We start from the raw sequence: 22,510 nt of genomic DNA on the forward strand, positions 1-22,510 counted from the left end.
AAACGCTTTAGTTAAAACAAAGTGCTGTTACCAAAGAAACATACATATGTACATACATAAGTGCAAAATAAGTGCAGTGCAGTGCATATTCACACATCATGCTGTTAAACAAAAAAATAATAATAATAAAAGTGCAATAAATATTAAAAACACATAAAACAATAAAAATAACAAAACGGGCGCGAATCTTAATACAAAACATAAATCAAATAAGCTGGCGCGATCCAAAAAACATAATCCAACAGCTGGGACAACCAAACCTTATAACGTCTACGTTATATCTAACACAACCCCTGCAGGAAATCAGAGTGAGTTGTATCGCTTCCTCTTAATGAGTATATTTACATGTCTATATGTATGGCAAATTACGTTTTTTTTCCCATATAAAAAACGAAATTAATATTTAAATATAACGGTACACCAAACTGTCTCAATTTACAGTTTAATTTACGGAAAAAGCCGAAAACAGTTTGGCACATATTATATATATACCTCTACATATATATACTTATATATATAGATATATATACGTGTATCGAAAAATAGGGTGATTTCCTTGTATGCTTACATTTGTGTATTAAAAACACACTTTACGTTTCCAACAACACACCAAAATATTTCAAGTATTCACTTGCAAACATTTCCAGCAATACCCCTTACGCTTAACAAAGCAATAAGCAGGATTGCGTCAAACCAAGTAAGCTAAGGCAAATTGAGAACCTAACAGAAAACATAAAAAAAAGCAAAAATTTACATAAATACATGTATGCATTTTAATTTACAAAAATATATACATACGTACATACAATATACCACATATTCATATGCACATATACATTTTTACATATATACTTAATCTAACAACAACCATATACATATATATTTGAAAATACATTTTATATAATTGCCAAGAGCAATACATATATGTACATACATAAATTCAATTTTATCTTTTAATATACGTGTACAAGATCATAATTTGATACATATATACATAAGTGCATACGGTGAAATATCGGCACATTACCAATTGCAATTTCTCGCTCTTCCCGCACAGCGTTCATACATATATACATACATTTTACGAGAATACCTGCGGTCAATTATTCTCCTTTTCGCGGTCTTTTCGCACTGCGTACATATATATACCGGCACAGGTTTACAAACATACATACGTACTTCGCTTCAAAGTCCACATTGGCAAATATTCCGCAATACCCCTTGTTCTTTGACCAACAAAAACAAGCAGGATTGCGCAAAACATAATATAATACATACATACATATGTACAAAGCGCATTGATCTCTAAGACCAGCTCTCAATTGCGCATAACGACAAGTACATATGTATCAGCTGATCCGCTTATAGGTATACCCTATAGGAATCACGGACGCATAATAATACATACAAATGAAATTAAAAATAAAAACATTTGCGTTTATTAATAATCAATTAAATAATATTAAATTTAAAAAAATAAAAAAATATCGCGAGTGAATACGAACGGTACGAACTAAATACGCGAATTTTTGCAACTTAATCAAATTAAAAACTCCTACTATCTTAAAAGAGTTCAGTTACTCATACGAGTTAATACGAAGATTAACGTCATTGATTCACTAGGTTTATTCATAAAAAAAAATAAATAAATAAATATATAAGAAAAATAAAATCTTCTTTTCTTAAAAGAGTTTTCAATATATTATATTTATTACACTGAAAATATTTTAATTTATTTCGGCAAACCTTTTTAAATGAGCTCAGACTCAAAAGAATCAAAAATATCTCAATTGTTAAAAGTACCAAAGATGATTTCAGATGATAAAAGTCCATGTACATCTGCAGAAGCTACACGCTCAAAGCAAGGTGCTACAAAGCAAAAGAGGGGTAGACATTTCTTACACTAAATTCATTGCTGAGAGTGACAGTCTAATACGATACTGCACTCGATTTTCATCTTCGCCGATTCAAGAAAATTCTGAATCGGTATTAGAAATCAAAAAAGATAATCTTGACAATTTTTGGAAACGTCTCCAAGCTGCATATGACGCAATCGTAGAATCTGACGACTCAGATCTACCAGAAAATTTCAAATCTTCGGCTTACGCCAAATACGAAAACTGCTGGTCGTCATGGTCATGTCGTCTCTGGGGATCCAATGGAATGCGATATCTGACCAGTTTTCATACACTACAGAGTCAATATCTGCATTATCCACCATTACGAAACGACAAATTCTATTCTCTGTGGCGAAACTTTTCGACCCCGCAGGATGGCTTTCGCCAGTTATGATACAAGCAAAAATTCTAATACAAGAATTATGGCTAGATGGGGCCGACTGGGACGAAAAAGTAAAACCACATCGTTTAGAAAAGTGGTCCCAGTTTGCAAACAATCTAAACGATATCTCACAGATACAAATCCCACGATGGGTAAATTATGCCCCAGAGCACAAAGTCGAACTACACGGCTTCTGTGACGCTTCTGAAAAGGCATATTGCGCAACTATATATGTTCGCACACAAAATGACACTGCGACCACATGCCACTTACTAGTAGCAAAAGCAAAATTGGCTCCTTTAAAAACAATAAGTCTGCCACGACTTGAATTATGTGGAGCGCTACTACTAGCCAAACTCGTGTCCATCGTACAAACGCATTTAAACATGGCACAATATAAATTATATCTATGGTCCGATTCCGAAATTGTACTAGCCTGGTTAGAAAAACCACCACATGCATGGAAGACGTATATTTCTAATCGAACGTCTCAAATACTTGACCTAGTAGGATCAGCCACTTGGCGACATGTAGCCAGTGCTGACAATCCTGCTGATCTAGGTACAAGAGGATGCAAACCCCTGCATCTTGCCACCACCACCCTCTGGTGGAATGGCCCCCGATGGTTAACAGAATCTCCCGATTCTTGGCCACAATCGCCCATGCGCAATATAAAGAGCCTCAGAAAGTCGAAAAATCGACTATTTTCACACAACAGTGGATGATACTGACATCCTCGAACGATTTTCATCGTATCCCCGAGCACTCAGGGTAATCGCTTACATGCTCAAGTTCATAGAGCGACTCAAAATTAAACTTAAGGGAGTAACTTCATTACACTCCCAATGCGATACAGTGATGCACCTAGACTTACAAAAAGCAAAGGTCGCTCTTATCGCATCTACGCAAGCGCGCGATGCGCGATATATCACTTTTGAGAGAATCAAAACCTATTGACAAGAGAAGTCTCCTCTTAGTTCTAAACTTATTCCTCGACACGAAAGGTCTTCTTCGTGTGAATGGTCGGCATGCCAATTCAAGCCTAACGTATAACGAACGCCATCCCATAATTGTTCCAGAGAAGTCTCGACTTGCCACACTACTCATCAATTATATCCACATATTAATGCTTCATGCCGAACATCGCCTCATGCAACATATGGTCCGCCAGGAATTTTACATTCCCCGACTTAAGCCCCAAATAAAGAAGTACATTTTCTTGTGCAAAATCTGTACCACGCACAAGCAAAAGATGAGAACACAGATTATGGCAGCACTTCCCCCGGAACGCTGCAACTTCGCTCTGCCTTTCTCCATCACAGGTGTCGACTTTGCTGGGCCTTTTCAAATAAAGGCGTCCATGTTAAGGTCTCCCACTCTGATGAAAGGCTATGTGGCTGTCTTTGTTTGTTTTACGACAAAAGCAGTACACCTTGAGCTTTGTACTAATCTGACAAAGGAGGCTTTCCTTGCGGCATTTGCTCGCTTCGTCGGTCGACGCGGTTTTCCATCGAAGATAATGAGCGACAATGGTAAAACCTTTATCGGCGCTCAAAGAGCCACCGAAAAACAGTTTGTGGACTTTATTCAACAAGTCTCACCTGAGATCGTACAAAAGTACGCACCACAAGGCATTATTTGGCAATTCATCCCCCCAAGCGCTCCTCATATGGGTGGTTTATGGGAATCAGCTGTAAAAAGCTTCAAATCCCACTTCAAAAAAGTAGCTGGAAATTACAAATTCAATTACGAAGAATTCACGACATTATTAATTCGAATTGAAGCCGTTCTCAATTCACGGCCTCTTACAATCCTTTCGCAAGATCCCTCCGATTTCACAGCCTTAACTCCAGGGCACTTTCTCAAAGGAACACCCATTCTGGCCATACCTGAGCCAGGCGTGGAGTCGCTATCCTTATTAAATCGCTGGGAAAGAATTAAAATTCTCCATCACGATTTCAGCCGTCGATGGAAAGAAGAATACATAAAGGATCTCCATAAACGATACCGTTGGAAGACTCCTGAACAAACACCAAGGCTTGGAGATTGTGTCATTATTCATGATGATTGTCTACCCCCTACCGAATGGCGGCTTGGTCGCATAGAAAAGCTACATTATGGCTCCGACGGTCATACAAGAGTAGTTGATCTCCGTACCCAAAGCGGAACGCTAACCAGACCGCTCGTGAAGCTGTGCTTTCTACCAACCGCAGATATAAACGAAAAAGCAAATGATAAACGATAAACCGATCATAATCCCGAAAACGCAATTCATAACCGTTTCAATAAATCGACGAAAAAACGAAAAGACAATAACTCGCAAACTCGACAACAATCCGTATATATAAGTATATAAATATATAAACTAACGAGTCGATCAATATGACGACCCTTTCATGCTACCAAGTGTTGTAGAATGCCATTTTCAACTTATATCTTAAAACTTTATAAAGCCCAATAATCTTTTCTACATAGATAACTATGGACGCAGATGCACCTATGCCAACGCCTGCTATTCGGTCGGCTATCAATGTGCCGCGACCTGGGGTTACTCCAGCGCCATGCAACCGATGCAACGCCAGCAAATTGCCCAGGCTCATGGGCATTGTCTCAACTGCTTGACAGCGGCACATAACACTCAGGAGTGCACGTCCGTCAATCTGTGCCAAATATGCGGCAGGTTGCATCATACGTTGCTCCATCGCAACCCGAGACGTGACATCGGTCGGCCGCCTGCCCCGCGCAGCCGCCCTCCAAGTAGACAACCACTATCTACTCGGGCAATACAGCACCGACGATCAGCAGCCCCTCCTGTGTCCCGATTAAGGAGCCACCGACACGAAGCACCGATGATGCGCCGGCACTCTACAACAATACCATCCACTCCTGAAAACACCACACACCAATACATACAACTTTACACAATTCACCGAGGGATACCAACACACACCACACCACCAACACACCCACGATCTCACCACTCTACCCAACCAACAAAAGGGATCGACGACTGGATACGGCCCTTTTTTTCGATCGATCGCCGTCGTATACGCATCATCCGAATCCTGTTCTGCGCCACCCCGGAAATATATATCGTTTTTTTTAAATTAATTTTAAATAATTGTATATAGTCTCAAAGACGATAATAAAATAGCGGATTTGAAAATCCTCTATACGAGTATACATTTTTAACCATATTTGTTCTTTTTCCATTGATAACGTTTGAAAGTGGTGAGTGTTTTGGTGCAATTTAGTACCCGAGTAATTACAAGTATTAATGTAGTTACCAGTGGCCAATGTGTAGGGGTACACTGACCATCTTGGTAGGATTCGAGGCCGACCTAAAACCTTCTCCGTTTTCGGGTACGGAACCCAGTTGCTTGTGCAACTTTCTCTTTTGAATTGAAAATTCAGTTCTTCCAGCATTTAGGTTTAAGCCACAGCCACCACGATACTCCCCAAAGGGCCGAACCCAATGAGCAGATTGAACCGAAGTCCAAGGGCATTCTGCTCCCCGTGGTACCAGAGTTGAGTCTCCGGTAAGACTGTGTAGCCGAAGCTACTGCCAGTTGAGCTACCCATTACTCAATTACTGGTGACATTTGTCGCTTGAACTTGATGTATTTTTTTTTGGAATCTCTTTTAAAGTCTATAATATCAGTTAAAGCTGAGTATTATAGCACTATTCATCATGACATCATTTACTATGCTGATATTTCTGGGCAAAATAAAATAACAGTCATTGTGCATTTGGCTTTTAGTCGCCTTTTACGACAGGCATGCCTTACCGTCGGTAAATTCTTACCCCTACCCGCAGGGGGAAGTATATACGTGAAGTAGTCCCTTTAAGCTTTTGAGGTATCGATCTGAAATTTTGTACACGTCCTTTTCTCCCCGAAAAAATTGCTTATTTGTCGGAAACACCGACAGACTACTATAGGATATAGCTGCCATACAAACTGATCGATCACAATCAAGTCCTTGTATGGAACACTTTTTTATTTAACAAGAAACCTTTACGAAATTTGACACCGATTACTGCCCAAGGTAACCGTATAATTCCCGAACAAGCTGCCATTCAAACCGCAATAATATAATTCAATAAAACTTTTCAAATATAAATTTCAATATTACAATAATTTTTCTAAAAGTTCACATTGGCATTTAGAAACTAAACATAAATTAAGTACCGCCCTTATGTATCTAAATATGTACGCATGTATGGCAGCATTTTTCATTTCGTAAAAGAATCAGCATTATTTGAATAAGAACAAGGTGAGTTGGTTCGCCAACAATTGGCAGCTGTTCATCTGTTCATTGTTGACTTTTCACGTTGTTCATCGAACCAGCGAGTGCGCGGTTAGACTCCGTTATTTCACTTTATTTTATTTGATTTCATTTCATTTCATTTTATTCCACCTAATAAGTCGCTCCCATGGTGGAAATTAAAATTTAAACTCGATTCTTTTATTTGTATTTGCATTTCTGCTACCACTCACACTACTGTCAATCACACGCATACATACATGCAGACAGAAGGATAATCGCGGCGCCAGCAAGTACAGCAACTGCGAGATGTACTCGTATAATGCAAATTTCATGGAAATCGACGATTGGCTGCGTTGGAATAAAACCGAGTCAAATGTAACAGGTGAGTAATGGCTACGAGCTATACCAATACACCTATACTGACTTATATGGTGCCATAACAATATGTAACTGTACATGTGTCTTATGTAAGCAGAGAAAACAGAAAACAATCAGACATTCTAGCACATGCCACAAAACTCAAACATTGGCTTTCACACAACGGTTCTGGCATTAGGGACATGTGAGATTTCACTTAACTCAAATGGGTTCTGCAGTTCCTTAAATGCATGTAGAGAGCGAATTTCAAGTAGGTGGTAAGATTCAAAAAGATGTAAAACGATGAACTTCTTCGAGTTTCTAACACCTTCTCTATTAGAAACCACTTCATAAAGTGCCGAAGATATTTGCATAGATTTATCCACTAACTTAGGTTAGGTTGGGTTCAATAGCTGATACACTTGGACTGCTAGTCCTCTGTGAAGGCAGAAAAACTCCTATTGTCAGATCTCAAGTAACAACAAAGCGTCTTGAACTCATCACTAATCAGTTGCTGAAAAATAAAAAAAGGCTCTCAGAATCTCACACGAATCTCACAGTTAGAACTTTTCCAAAATGAATTTCCATTTTGAATCCCAAAAAAGAATGTTAACAGAACTCAAATATTCATTCCATGAGCCGAACGGTGTAATAAAAGTAAATTTACGGAAGGAACGTAAGATAAACATAGTCTGCAAATTGGACAAACTCGAAAAATTTCAAAAAACATTCAGCTGAAATAACTGATCCCACATCAAGACTAATTAATATTAAAACTTAGCAAGCTTAAGTTGTACAATTTATAAAAATTTTTGGCACTTTTTGACTTAGCTAGCGAAGAATAGATGCTTCGAAACAATTTCTTTTTTTACGAACTTACTTAAGGTAGAGCTTATATTTCTTTAAAGAGCTTATCTTTCTTCAAATAACAATAGAACAATCATAAAATCGAACCTATATGGATCTGATCTTGTTATGACTTACAACTTAGTTTACTGTTACTCCTTTAAAGCATTGATGCACTTTCTCTCCTCGGGTTGTTATCCTTTTCTAATTTCGTTTATTTCCCATTCAGGTTTTCCACTTTCCCATACATTTTTTATCATACCGTAACACACTTTAACATATACATACATAGGTACATATGCAGAAGCGTTTGTGATTTTTTCACCATTCACACATTGACTGTCTAACAGCTCCGGCAAATTGATTTATAGTCTGCGTGGAAAGAAAGAAATGCTTCAATTGCTGTTTGAGAGAAAAAACGTATTTGACTTGTGGCGATGAGCGAAAATTTGCATCCATAAAATACGAGTGAGACATGCAGAAGTTTGCTTAACAAAACAACAAGAGTTGCAAAACGGTGCTTAATTTATAGGGTCTGATTCGACGAGAAGGAATGAGTTTGAAGATAGTACACTAAAGTTGAAACATGAGCGAGAACGAGTGGAAATAAAAGTTATATTTTTTATGTTTAGATATTTTTATGTGTGGTTTTCGATAGAGAAAAATTTAAGGTCGCTTATTAAGTTAAATTTTCCAAGTTCTGACTGTATCGGATACAACACTGATACATTTAGGTAAAGCTTATTCTACAACTGTCAGAAAGTCGTGAAGCGAACGAACAACTTGCAAAAAAATTCATTGCTGATAATGAAGGAAAATAATCAAGGAAGTATTTGAACAAACTCTGTTTAGAATGCTAAGGATAAACAATATCTAAAATTTTTGAATTCACAAACTTAGTCTCAATTCTTGAATATTGTATTACTAGTATTATTTCGCGTCGTGTTCATTTGTGGCTATATTCATTTCAAAGGTACTGTCATTTCGCATCGTTTTCAGTAAATGTCATTTAGTTGTTTGAGCGTGAACAACAATTTGTTTCATTCATTTGAAAATGTCGAAATCTGTACCAGATAAAGAGTTTTTGCGGGGAGTTCTTCTTCATTACTTTAACATGAAGAAAAGTGCTACTGAAAGCCATCGTATTTTACTGGACGTTTATGGTGATCATGCTTTAGCCGAACGAACGTGCCAAAAGTGGTTTGCACGGTTTAAAAAAGGCAATTTCGACTTAGACGACGGAGAACGACCCGGACAGCCAAACAAACTTCAAGACGAAGAATTGGAGACATTGCTCGACGCAGATGCATGCCAGACGCAAGAAGAACTTGCAAAAGTATTAGGAGTTGATCAAGCAACCGTTTCCAGACGATTAAACTCATTAGGATTCATCCAGAAGCTTGGAAATTGGGTGCCTTATGAATTAAAGCAAAGAGACGTCGAACGTCGATATTGCTTCAACGCCACCAAAAAAAGTCATTTTTGCATCGGATTGCCACTAGCGATAAAAAATGGATTCATTCTGATAACCCAAAGCGCAAGAGATGGCATGTGAAGCCCGGCCAATCATCGACATCCACGGCAAAGCCGAATATCCATGGTGCCAAGGTTATGCTATGTATTTGGTGGGACCACAAGGGTGTGCTCTATTATGAGCTATTGAAATCGGGTCAGACGATCAATGGGGACCTCTACCGAAAACAATTGATTCGTTTGAAAAAGGCCAAAGCGGAAAAATGACCAGACACGAATCAATAATTTTTTATCATGACAACGCTCGGCCACATGTTGCAAGGCCAGTTAAATACTATTTGGAAAACTGTGGGTGGGAAGTTCTACCTCACCCGCCTTATAGCCCAGACATAGCACCTTCCGATTACCACTTGTTCAGATCAATGCAGAATGTCCTCACCGGAGTACGATTCTTTCTTGACCTCCAAGCCGCAGAAGTTCTTTTGGAATCCATAAACTGCCAGAAAGATGAGCAGACATAGTAGCTTCCGATGGGCAATACTTTGAACATTAAATGTATAACAATTTTTTCACAATAAAGTCTTAATTTTCGAAAAAAAAACGCACGAATTAATGTATAATAAAAAAATAATTTATTATGCTAAATAAATTACAGCAAAATAAAGCATCAAGAAAACCATAACCAACCGATATTCCATTGTAAGCCATCAACAAAAAATCAGACAGCTTAAACTCTTGGATTATCCACAAAACGCTCTTCTACAGCTCGCATAACACAGCATAATAGTTTTCGAAAAATTCAACATTAAAATTCAAAAACTTGTTACTTGCAACAGCGATAATTTTCCACAAATCGCACAAATAAATAGTTCTTCGAAAATTGTGAAAATGCGAAAACTTATATTCGAACGGCAAGCAATAATTGAACCAAAAAGTATAAAACCGAGAGCAAAAGTGCAATGTTCGTAATAAAAACAAAATCAATGAGCAGAAAGCAACATGAATGTAGACGGACAAGGAGTGCGGAAGGACATCACGCTCCTTCCTTAAAAAGAGAGAAGGAGACAAGGCGGCCTGCGTGTGACGAGGAAAAGTAACTTTTCCATTTGCTCGGGCATAACTTTTTACAACTTTGCACTTTAATGCGTTTCACTTACAACAGCGATGCGATTTCATTTCACTTCCACTTGTACTTCCACTTCCACTTACAATTCAACGCTCGCTTCAACTCCCTTCAATCTCGAACTTAGCTTCGGTTACTTCGTTTCATTGAATTTCATTTTGGTTTCAATATATTTCGCTTTGCTTCTTTTGTGGTCTGCTCGAGTTCTATTTAGTTTTGTTTAGATTTGTTATGCAGCGTCTTGGATCGAGTCGATTTGCCGTCATTTTGTTGTAATCTGAGGAAAGCAACTAACAAACAGTTGCAAACTCATGTAAACGGTATATAGTATCTATGTGTACATTTCGATAAAGATGTAGCGCTACAGACGCTGTGGCGTTCCCTGGAGACAGCCAGTCTAACGCCTCCGTAAACATACATATTTATATGCGCTCATAATTCTCACTGCATTCTTACAACCAGCTCACTTTCCCACTTGCACTCGCCACTTCCCCTCTCACATAACCACTTATACACATATTTCTTGTCGATTGTTGCCTTCTGCCGAGCCATTTATGCATCCTTCCTGCTATTGCTTCCATCTTGCAGATTGCCAGCATGGTTGGAGCTACGATCAGACGTGGTACGACTCCACCATACCGAGCAAGGAGAACTGGGTGTGCGCCAAGGATTTGTATGTGACGAACACATTTGTTGTGGGACGTGTGACAGAAGTCATCGGATCATTTGTGCTGGGACAAATGGGTGATGTGTAAGTGCAGCAACAATTCGTAAGTCCACAGTTGCAGCGCGGAGTCGTTAATGTCGGCGTTTGGTCGACTGGCTGTTGGCCACAGTTGGATTGAATAGAAATTTACTGTAAAGCTGAGTAACGCGGCGGCAAGTGGATAATTGAAAATGTTTTTCTGCTGACGCGTTTCTCGGCTCCAGTGCTGCAAATGCAACTACTTAATCTCCCTCTTCTCTTAACATTGTTTGGCGTTTCATTGACTGTCATTTCTCTTCTCTATTTTCACTTTTCTTTCATACTACTTTAGTTTTGGACGTCGCCTCATCTACTACATCAGCATCGGTTGCTGCGCGCTGGGACGATCGTTCTCCATTGTAACCACCAATCACTATTATATGTTCCTCTTCGGGACGGGATTAACTGGCTTTGCGGTGAATAGTTTGTTCCAAGCGCCACAGATTGTTGGCATGGAAATATCAAGAGAGTAAGTGTTGCAATAAGACAACAAACACATTATTAAATACTTCATTAAATAATTAATTAAATTTTGTGTCGGAATCAATCCTATATACATTTACTCGTACAAATATAGTATTTGCGTACTAAAGATTTATTTTTTCGTAGGGCTAGGAGAGCAAGAAGAAGAATTTTTATCGATTTCTTTTCTTGTTCGATGCGTTGGTGCTATACACCAGAGAGAACTGTGATTCTAGCTGTATATTGTGACAAACATTTTATTCTTAAAGCATAATCTAGCTTTCCAAATACAAACAATATCTAGTTATAGCATTGATGATGCCACACACCAGGGTGACAAATTTATTGTAAATGGACGTTTCGAAAGTTCGTGTTCATTACAGATGGGTCTTTGTTTGGCCCGGGTACTGATTTTGGTCTGGTCAAGACCTACAACAACAACAACAAGATTTTGCGGATCATACTTATTGGACATACGTCTAAAATGGAGATTAAGTTACTTCGGAAAATTTAATTTATAGGATAAAAATCTCAATTTGATCTTTGAAAATAGATTGCGTGTATTTTTTTAATATTTTTCATGAAGGCCAATGAACAACCATTTTCAAAATGTAGTTTCGTTTTTTTCAGATTCGGCTTAATTTTGCAGTGTCATTCGCTAGATTGAATAGCTCCGACGTCATATTCATGAACCCACGTCTTATCAACCGTAATGATGTGTTTGAGAAATTTAGGGCCCCTTGCTAAGAAGTCAAACGTCTCCTTTGCGACCTCTACTCGATATCGTTTCTGCAAAAGATTCGAGTCTTTTGGTAAGATTCAAGCCTTGACACGCTTCATACTCGAAAACGAAATATATTGAGTCGATCCATAAGAGATATTGAGATCCTCTGCTATCTCTTTGATCTCATCAAGCACTGTCTCTATAACTTTTTCGATGTTATCGTCAATAACAGAGATGCATGGACGACTCGCATGAGCAATTTTTCGATGACTTCCTAACATTCACTGTATGCATTTTGCCGCTCAAAAACTTGTGCTCTTCATAAATTAGACCCCCTCAAAACACTTCTGCAACATTTTCATTGATTCCGTAGCGGTGGTCCCATTGGAAGCACAAACTTTTGGCGCCGTAAACAAAGAGCTGCCAAACACACGTTAATTGACGTTTGGAGATCAAACTTCATACGTTGTACCAATCTGGGACAAAATATTTATCGATTCGGTTTGCGTGCGGAGCTTAAATGAAACAGGCCGAGTTAAATTTGATCAGATGATATTGCATAAAATATTGGGAAAAATTTGATTCTAGTTGTAAACTGGAAGCTGGCAGTGAGTCGATTCAAGGCACTTTTACTTGTATATTATGTTGTATTAAAAGATACGTGCAAATCTTTACCTGTCTCTCTTCTCTCTTCCACACCCTTCCTCTATCTCCCTCTCACTAATATTGGCTTAAACACATTAAAATATTTGTGAATATTAGCATGCGATACATTTATCAATTAGATTTCACGAGCTTTCATTTCAAATCTGCTTGGGATTGAAAATACTACGAAGGTAATATTAAAAACAATTACTGTACTCAAAACTAATACTTGCTTGAGCAGCAACCAAAAATCTCTCGTTTATTGACAAGTAGACACACTTACTTATCAATTTTAACATGCTCGTGGGACTAGCTGACTACTTAGTGCACGTTGAGCACTTTAAGTTGCGCCCACCCGCCGACTTTCACCTCAACACACACACACACACATTCATACACATTGTATTTGATATTTACTTGTTTTTATCTTTCGCAGGCAGGACCGCAGCACCATCTCAATTTACCAAAGCGTTGGCTGGTCCATTGGTACATCGCTGATGCCGCTGCTCTTCTGGTTGCTACGTGATTGGGTTGCCTTCATGTGGCTAACAACAATTCCGACCGCAATAGTTTTAATTTTCTTCAAGTACGTATACCCACACACATACATACATACACACACTTATACTAAATACTCGTACTACACGGGAATGATGAGTGCAACAACACAAATATCTCCAATCTGTACAGAAATGCATATCGAGTTCCAGAAGGAGCGTTAGCAAATCGCACTAAATGTACCGCTACAGTTTAACTGCAGAAACACGAACGTCGCTCATACGACGTGACGTACAGTTGTACGTGTGTAGCGTGGCAAGCAAACAGGGGAAAGGCGGGGAGCAGCAAATGAAGCGGCAGCTACTCGCGCATTCAAACGGTCATTCATTCACTCAATCCATTTGTTCGACTTTCTCTGTGCGCCGCTATGTGTGTGTGTCCGTGTATTAGTGCATATTGAGGCAACTCGACAACGATTTGCCAGTGGCACTGTCGATTTGTGCGCTTTGAAATCGATTTCGTTTGTAAATTTCATTCGAGCGCATCGCATCACATCACATCACTTCGAATGGCCGGTGAACGCTGCCCTGGATCCAATCAAACTCATTCAATTGTTTCAATTTCACGTGCCGCCGCCACGCCACGCTACGCTACACCGCACCACTTCGTTGATACACGTTTCGCTTTTTGTTCTACCCTTCAGCGAGCGCTTCTAAATACACTTGTCCATCAGACGGACTGAAATGAAGTTTACAAGAGTTTTTATGGTTATGCCGCCAATATACTTCTAGCTGCAGCATTTTGTTGCAGCACATGGAGGTTGCATTTTTGTTGTTGCTCTGATAATTTCTCGAATCTGCAGCGCTTGTTCATAACATACATATGCACACCTATATATTAGATAGTTGCTTGCCTATCTTAATTAAATTCTCCTCGCAGATACGTCATTGAGTCGCCGCGCTGGTTGATTAGCAAACACCGTTACGGCGAAGCGATCACGCAATTTAAGAAAATTGCAAAAATTAATGGCCGCCAATTTCACATGACGGAGAAAGAGCTGACGCAGATGTACACCAACCAACAGGCGGATGAAATGACATACGGCATGGCATCGCTCTTCAGCGGCTGGCATCTGACACGGAACACAACCATTATGGGCTTCAGTTGGTAGGTCAGCAAAATAGGTGCAACGCATTCTTCTATACCTTTTATTTTAGCTATTTGTGTTCGCACAAAATGGGCCACAGCCCATTTGTAGGGCACAATTTAAAGTACATATATGAAGTTGCCACAAAGCAAATAAAACGTTTACTTTCAGGTGTGTTGTGGCGGTTTCTTACTTCACGCTAGTGCTGATCAGCACGGGTATGGGTGGCAATCCATTCCTGAATTTTCTACTGCAAAGCGTGGTGGAAATACCCGCTTATATTCTGGGCAGATATTTGGGTGAGTGCCAGTTAGAAATCTTAAGTATAAACAATATTCCAAATATATGCACTTACCTTGCTCCAGGTGATACTTACGGCCGCCGCTTCACGAATTCTACCTCCTTCCTCATCTCATTCTTCGTCTGCATACCGCTTATTATCTTCGCGGCAGGTAAAGCCAAACTTAAGTGACTATCTGCTTCCAGATATCACGCTTCACACACATTTCTTTAATTTTTCAGATGTCAAATATGAGATGGTAATAGTGTGCCTGGCCACATTCATCAAGTTCCTCAACGCGGTCACATTCTTCACGGTCAATCTGCAGAGTATGGAGATATACCCGACTTGCATGCGTCAAACGGGCATCGCGCTGGGCACGATTCTTGCGAATGCTGTTGGCATTTTCGCGCCATATCTCGTCTACTTGGGCACCCACGTGAACATAAGAGCGCCCTATTACATTCTGGGCACCCTATTCTTCATAGGCGGCATCGGTGCGCTCTTTCTACCCGAGACGTTGCACAAGAAGTTGCCGGATACAATGGAAGAGGCGCGGCACTTTGGCAAGCATGACGTAAGCACATGTGGAATGCAAATAGGGGTGAAAATTAATTAATCACTTAAATGTGCTTATTTACAGAAATTCTTCAGTTTGCCGAAGGCACCACCGAAAGTGGAAGAGACGCGGCACATTCCTGCAGAGAAAGTTCACCTTAATCAAACAAAGTATGCTCCCTAAAATTCAGCAACCAAATTGTGGCTGTTTTTGTTGTTTTATATGGGGAATAAAAAATATGTTTAGATTTGTGCAGTATTTTCACCAGGTGAAACTAGTTTTTGTATGAAATGACAAGTTGTGTGTTTTGTGTACGTTAAGCTGGACTTACTCCTGTTATATTTATGTACATGTGATCTAGGAACTTTTGAGTTTTATTATTCGGTTAACACAAATAAATTGTGAATATGAGGAAATATAAAATTAAAAAATTTCACAGAAGGGAAATTGATATTACCAAAAAATAAAGTGCGTTAAGGCGTGAAACTTCAAGAGCTTTTTCTTGTCAAACAGACACGCTCGTATCAACCGTAAGGAACTGTCAAACTTTTCCTTCCATTTTTTTATCGCAAAAGCCATAACAGACCAGAGCTCCCGCGCCGCCACTTTGAACTGAGCTTTTAGATACTCACATATTCAGTAAATATATGTTCAATAATTTCTTTTGCTAACTTAAGAGTGTCAACAATCTCGAACAACCTCATTTTAAAGTCATATAACTAGTTTGGAGGTTTTTTTGCTGTTTTCATCCATCACAACCTTTTTCGGACTTCGTACACTTCATTCATAGAGACTAACAGTTTTAATGATCAGATCATTGGCCTAAGTTGTAGCCTCAATAAGGAGGAATGTGACATTGTTGAGGTATAGCTTTGCAGTGACTTTTATATGATTCCTTTTTTTCAGTTGAACCACAATGATCGAACTCTCGTGGGATTAAGGATTAAGGATAAATTGTATTCTATTATTTCTCAATGAATTCGCAGCAAATGAAAGTGAGATCGTTAACAGCTAATTGGCGAATTACTCTCAATTCATCTTATATTCCTCTCCTTTTTATACCCTGAGAAGAGTATATTAAGTTTGCCACGATGTTTGTTACTTCCAGAAGGAAACGTCGAAGACCCTACAAAATATTATATATATGTAAATGATCAGCGTGACGAGTTGAGTACATTTAGCCATGTCCGTCTGTCTGTCTGTATATACGAGAACTATTCCCGCAGTTTTTGAGATATCATTCTGCAAATTTTTTACACGTGATTTTCTCTTCAAGAAGTTGCACATTTTTTGGAAACATCGATATCGGACTACTATAGCATATAGCTGTCATACAAATTCAACGATCGGAATCAAGTTCTTGTATTCAAAATTTTTTTATAGGACGAGGTATCTGCAAGAAATATGGAACGGATTATTATCCAAGACAGCGCTAGAATATTTGAGTACATTGTTTAGATCGTACAAATATAGCTTTTATGCAAACTGAACGATTGGGTTCAAGTTCGTGTATGGTAAACTTTTATACTTGACGAGATATCTACACGGAACCTGGCATATATTATGCATATATTATTATCCAAAGCAAAGCTACAATATAATCTTCGAACAAATTGTTCAAATCGTATTACTATAGCATACAGCTGCTATACAAACTGACCGATCAAAATCAAGTTTTTTTATGGAAACCTTTTTATTTATGTAGCTTCAATGCAACCGAAGTTAACATTTTTTCTTGTGTTGTACTCGTATTACCATATGATCCCGGGCTTGGCAAAATGAATATGTTTGCATGAGAATAAACTCCCTCCTCCAAATATACCACTCCACCCGAGAAACTTATGGCACGCCCTAATATAAACCACCATTTACACCACACCTGGGAACAAACTTGTGAACCAATGTAAAATATATTGTTATTATAGTGCGGAATAAACCAAAATTATTGATATACACTTACTTTTATTTTATATTGTTAGTATTGGATCAGTGGTGTGTGCTACCTCGCAAATTGTGTACAGAATTATTCAGAATAAAAAATGGGTTTTATAAGTCAGCATTTCTCATGATATCAATTATTGATTTGCTCCTCATGCCGCGAATAATTTATAGAAATATGTCTTAAGTTCACTCAACACACTAAAATGACCCGCCTAACTGAAGACCCCAGACTAGCCTACAAAATAATATGTACCGATGATTATCTGTGTATGTACCTATATAGATTACAATATAATACTTAAAGCTTATTATATTTATCAAGCTTTCATTAGTATATACTAATAACAGTTAATTGCTTATCGAATTGGCACTATTATGTAATCGTAGGAGCCAAGCACTGTTATCGCTGACGATTAGTAAACAAAACCGGTACATTTTGTTGGTGTGTAATAGTATTTTATATCAGCAAACTTAATAGATGTCATTTGCCAACAATGCATATTTATTTCGTCATTTCACGCAACAGTAGTATGCACATACTAACAGGCCTAGCAAACAGGCACATACAAGTAATCGCCTTATAATCAAACTCGTTGGCAAGGAGGCATTTTGATTGCAATTTATCATCAACTATCATTCTGGATGCCAAATATCTACCAGCACTGTGTCGCCAAGGCCATTACTCAGGCCAGGTTATCAAAACCGTGTCGTAAGCTGCAACACCACTAACCGCGGAACTGTTTTTGAACGTGATTCTAAGAACTAATATTTACCTTATCGCTCAGCGGCGCGAAAATAAAGTCGAAAACTAAGCTGCCGGAGCGAGTGCGGCGGGAGTGCGAAGTCGCCTAAGAGCATAATTTCCGTAAATAATAAACAACCCCATATAAATGCTAACCACAACTATACAAAATAACAGCAAACATATTTAGACTGTGTACGCACACGCACACGTCAGCGTCCGGACACTTTAGCTCCCGCCGCCATTATTCACATGCACAGAGTACACATACAGAGCACTGCAAATATAAATCATAATAAATAACTTAGAAACACCTCAACATGAAAGTTGCACGTTTACAACGGTGTTGCCAACAAGTTTGAAAGTAATTTTTATCGCTGTCGCTGTTGCTTATGCTTACGAGTATGTTGTTGCTGCCGCCGCTGCTACTTTTCCACCTTTACTGATGTTTGTGTGTACCTATAGCCCGCCAAGAATCTCACGAAGCTGTGAACGACCTCTTTAACTGGTGAGAAAACACTGTGAAAAAATGTTTATATAAAGAAAGTCTTCTTATAAGCTGAGCGCTCTAAGTAGAAGGCTTGAGTGAGTTACCCATTACTTTCAATTGCTGAATTAGCTTCTGTGAAAAAGTTTTCCATAATAAGAACGTTTCACTCTATGTTCTCAAAAGCTTCACATATTAAGTAAAACCCAGCGCCATAAAAAATGTTTAACTAAAAGCTTATGCAACCTTCTTAAGATTTCGAGTCGATCAAATTCATATGATCATAACTTTATGCTGCTTGAAATGTTCGTTTTTGTACTTTTGATAAATTATAGGAAACTGAAAAATTGACTTTATGGCAAACGAGAACTTTTTAACGTACATAAGTTATAAAAAAAGTTAATTACACTAAAATAAAAATTTGATTTCGTAGCGAAGTTATGGTATATATGTATACACACATTTTCTCTCCGTGCACCAACTCAGCTATAAAAGTATTTCATCTTCTTCAGCTTCTTCTTTCGCTGCTTTATCTCTGTGTGTACGTTAATACAGATATGAGTGTGCTCACATACAAAATTATCCTTACACACCACTTTCTTGACTTTTCGCCTCGCCAAAGCGAAGGTTCCAAGTAACTATTTCCGCTGGCTTCGTAGTTGCCATCCGATTGCCTTCAGCTGCGTAGATTTACTAAATTTTTTATTCGTGTTGTTGTTGCGATAAAATTGATTCATAACTTAAATAAATCATGCGTAAGTAAAAACTTTGTTGGGATTTATCAACATCACGCACACTATGGCAGAGCAGTAGCACATTGGCGTTCGAAATATTAGAAGTCAGTGGTGGAAATAATCATAATGCGTTCTCAAAAGGGCCGAAAACGCCCGCTTTGATAATGAGTACTCACTAGAACTGTTAATAGAACTAGGGGCAGCACATAAAAGAGTATATGTATCTTTACTATAGATCTGGGATGACCAAAAAAATATGACTCTGTAATCACACGAAAACACCAACAAGCAAAATTACAACAACATAGTTCTGAGAATGACAAAAAATACTTCGACTCAAAAATATATTTATGTTTAACTGAGGACAGAGCAATGAGCTATGGTGTGAGCAACACTCTGAGATCTGCACTCAATAGCAACCAACATATAATAACACACCAGTTTTGATCAGCCAAATATACCTAAAAATTTCTACATATTTAAGTTGGATTGAATTTATTCTTTGAATGGTCCGTTGAAAATATTTTCTAACCTGCGCTCTCAGCTTTGCTATTGCATACTTTCTATGTAATAGATCCCCCAAAACCGAGAACGAAGAATAAAATTCTTTAGAAAATTAATATTTTCCACAACAGTGTATAGATTACACATATACTTGTATGCACTCATGTGCAGAAAATTCGTTTTGAAACACATACGCATATCTAAACACTTCCGTTGTATTTTCACCTCAGCCCCCCAATATTTCTTAGACGGCACGCGTATTTATAATAACTCTCGCATATTTGTATTTGCGCAGTCAAAATGGTGGAGTGTTGTATGTTTGTATGTATGTGTAATTTATGCGCACTCGTGTGTATGTGGTTTCGTTGAGGTAATTTATTAAATTTTGCATCGTAAAATTAACCCCAAAAATGCTGATAGTCCTGGTGCCTGCCATTATGATTGCGCTGTTCATGGCGCATTCTTGTATTGTTGTAGTTTTTATTTTCTTCGGAGCGCAACCACATATTATATAATGCTCCATTCGCGGTATAAAAGGTTGTAGTGGGACTAACAAAATGTATTTGTTACCTCTTGGCATGTAAGCTGATAAACTTATTTGCGGCCTTCCTTGTATACATTCTTACATTTGTAAGAGTATTAACCGGTGCCCTGATGTTGAAAGGGTTCTGCTTAAGAAACCGGTTGTTTATTGAACATTTATTATATTTCTCACATATCTGCAATTTGCGGTGAACTTGCATGCATGTGATCCCAGCTTAATCTGCTTTCTTAAAAATATACTCTGTAAACAAGCAAGAAATACCTGGGCGTAATTATACAACGCAAATTAAAATTTGTATGTAATAGACCTAGACTTTATTCTTACTCAATCACAGTCTACAGTCGGATGACATCCACTCTACGGCAATTATGAGACAAACTAATATAAAAAAAAACTAGGATACGAGAATAAAATCGTTGAAATAAACTTCGTAGACAATTAATAGCTGTCTTCGATTCGCCGTGCCTCTGCTCGCTTCCTTTGCGCATTTTAAAAATTTTTTTGTAAAAGAAACAAAGTTATGGTATAATCGCTATCTTCAATTATATCATGTTTTTTTTTACACATGTATATTAGACCACTTTCCTATTGTGAACGGCTCAAATGACAATTTACTTTCAAAAATGATGATTTTCAAAACTTAAGACTAGAAATAAATTAAAGATGTTTATAAAAAACGTAAATAGGTTACTAAACTATACATTGTTACATGAAGAATAATTTCTAAATTAAAGAAAGAGGCGCCACACAATTGGATATGCTTTTGTTGACATGATAGCGCAGGGTTGCAATGCAAGTGCTATCAATTAGTTTGGACAACTGGTATAGTTTGTTCGATTAACTACTCTTCAACGCTTGGCTCGAAGACTGCTAATGTAACTTTATATAAGGTTTCCTACCATTTATGAATTTTGTGTATTTGCTGAACAATAAATTTTATCGAGTAGTAAGAAAAAAATAAAACCAAAAATCAACACAGCGGTTCAAGTTGTTAATTAGTTTTTAAATTCATTAGAAACTATATAATAAATAAAATTTAGAAGATAAATCACTCTTGATAATCACCATTCTTAAATGTGTATCTGTGCTCTGCTGTAAGACAAAACAAAAAATTCGTAAGTAAATATATTCAAGCAATATGCTGAATCGGTTCACTTTGAGTCGCTGGAAATTAGGTTCGAAAAGATATATAAACTCGAATATGGGCCAAAAGTATAACATATTTGTGTATGATAAAAAGCTTAGTGTCAGTAAAAAGTTCCGGAGAGAAAGTATAAATGTAAGTCGCAAATTTTATTTTAATAGTAAATTCTCTTAAATAGAATAAATATAAATTCTATGTGAGTTTTTTATTGTCCCCTGCTTATTCACCTATAAATGCCTTTAAAAGAAGAATTAATTCAAAAATTAACTTTGAATTTTTATACTCTTGCAACATGTTTCTACAGAGTTTGGTACCACCTAAAACTAATCGATATAGATATAGAGTTATTCAGTATATATAAATAATCAGGTTGACGAGACGAGTTGAAATCCGGGTGACAATTTCAAATTACATCTGATTCTTTCACTACCAATATAAAAATCAAACAGCAATGAATACACCGGCATAAAGCTTTGCATAAATAGTGCCCTTAAGGTATTTAATCTTATGCCTAAAATTTTTAAAAATCAGGCTATAACTTTTCAAAGACTCAGTCACCAAATATCTAAGCCCCAGTGCGTTTGGCTGAATTTCTATTGAATATATCGGTCAATCTGTAAGATCTAATATTGAAATTCTGGAAGAATATTTTTGTAATGACAGCTTGTGCTTCTGACAAAAACTGATAAAACCAAGTCGGGAGGTATATAAGCCCCATATACCTAATATAAATATTTTCGATCTTATGTTTATCGGTCAAAATGTAAAAAATCTTAATGCAAATCAGAAAAAATATGTTTCTAATAACAGTGTATCTTCTTCTCTGTGATTGTAAATAAGGAATGCAATACTTCCTAATTTTAATTAAAATATAAGTATGTAGTAAGTAAGTATATGAGAGTATGAAATGTTTGCTTACACCCGAACCTAGTCTTTCCTTACTTTTTCTTAGTGACTTTTATAATATTTTTGAACGAGAGTGGAAATGTAAGGCCCCAACATACTT

The 22,510-nt window shown here is 37.7% G+C and overlaps 1 protein-coding gene across 5 annotated transcripts in view; it reads left to right on the top strand.

Moving 5' to 3' along the window:
• The window catches only part of LOC106622674 (carcinine transporter), a 32,804-nt gene extending 16,910 nt beyond the window's left edge, over positions 1–15,894 (top strand). For all 5 annotated transcript variants that reach the window (XM_036370426.2, XM_036370438.2, XM_070105810.1 and 2 more), the window contains 9 exons: positions 6,813–6,931; positions 10,937–11,099; positions 11,386–11,562; positions 13,361–13,510; positions 14,362–14,589; positions 14,741–14,868; positions 14,935–15,021; positions 15,092–15,426; positions 15,493–15,894. In XM_036370426.2, the coding sequence (XP_036226319.1) occupies positions 6,813–6,931; positions 10,937–11,099; positions 11,386–11,562; positions 13,361–13,510; positions 14,362–14,589; positions 14,741–14,868; positions 14,935–15,021; positions 15,092–15,426; positions 15,493–15,591 (1,486 nt within the window). In that variant the 3' untranslated portion in view covers positions 15,592–15,894. The remainder of the gene's footprint in view (positions 1–6,812; positions 6,932–10,936; positions 11,100–11,385; positions 11,563–13,360; positions 13,511–14,361; positions 14,590–14,740; positions 14,869–14,934; positions 15,022–15,091; positions 15,427–15,492) is intronic.
• Positions 15,895–22,510: the final 6,616 nt, after the last annotated feature.

This window comes from Bactrocera oleae, chromosome 2 (genome assembly GCF_042242935.1).
Source record: "Bactrocera oleae isolate idBacOlea1 chromosome 2, idBacOlea1, whole genome shotgun sequence".
NCBI classification, from domain to species: Eukaryota; Metazoa; Arthropoda; class Insecta; order Diptera; family Tephritidae; genus Bactrocera; species Bactrocera oleae.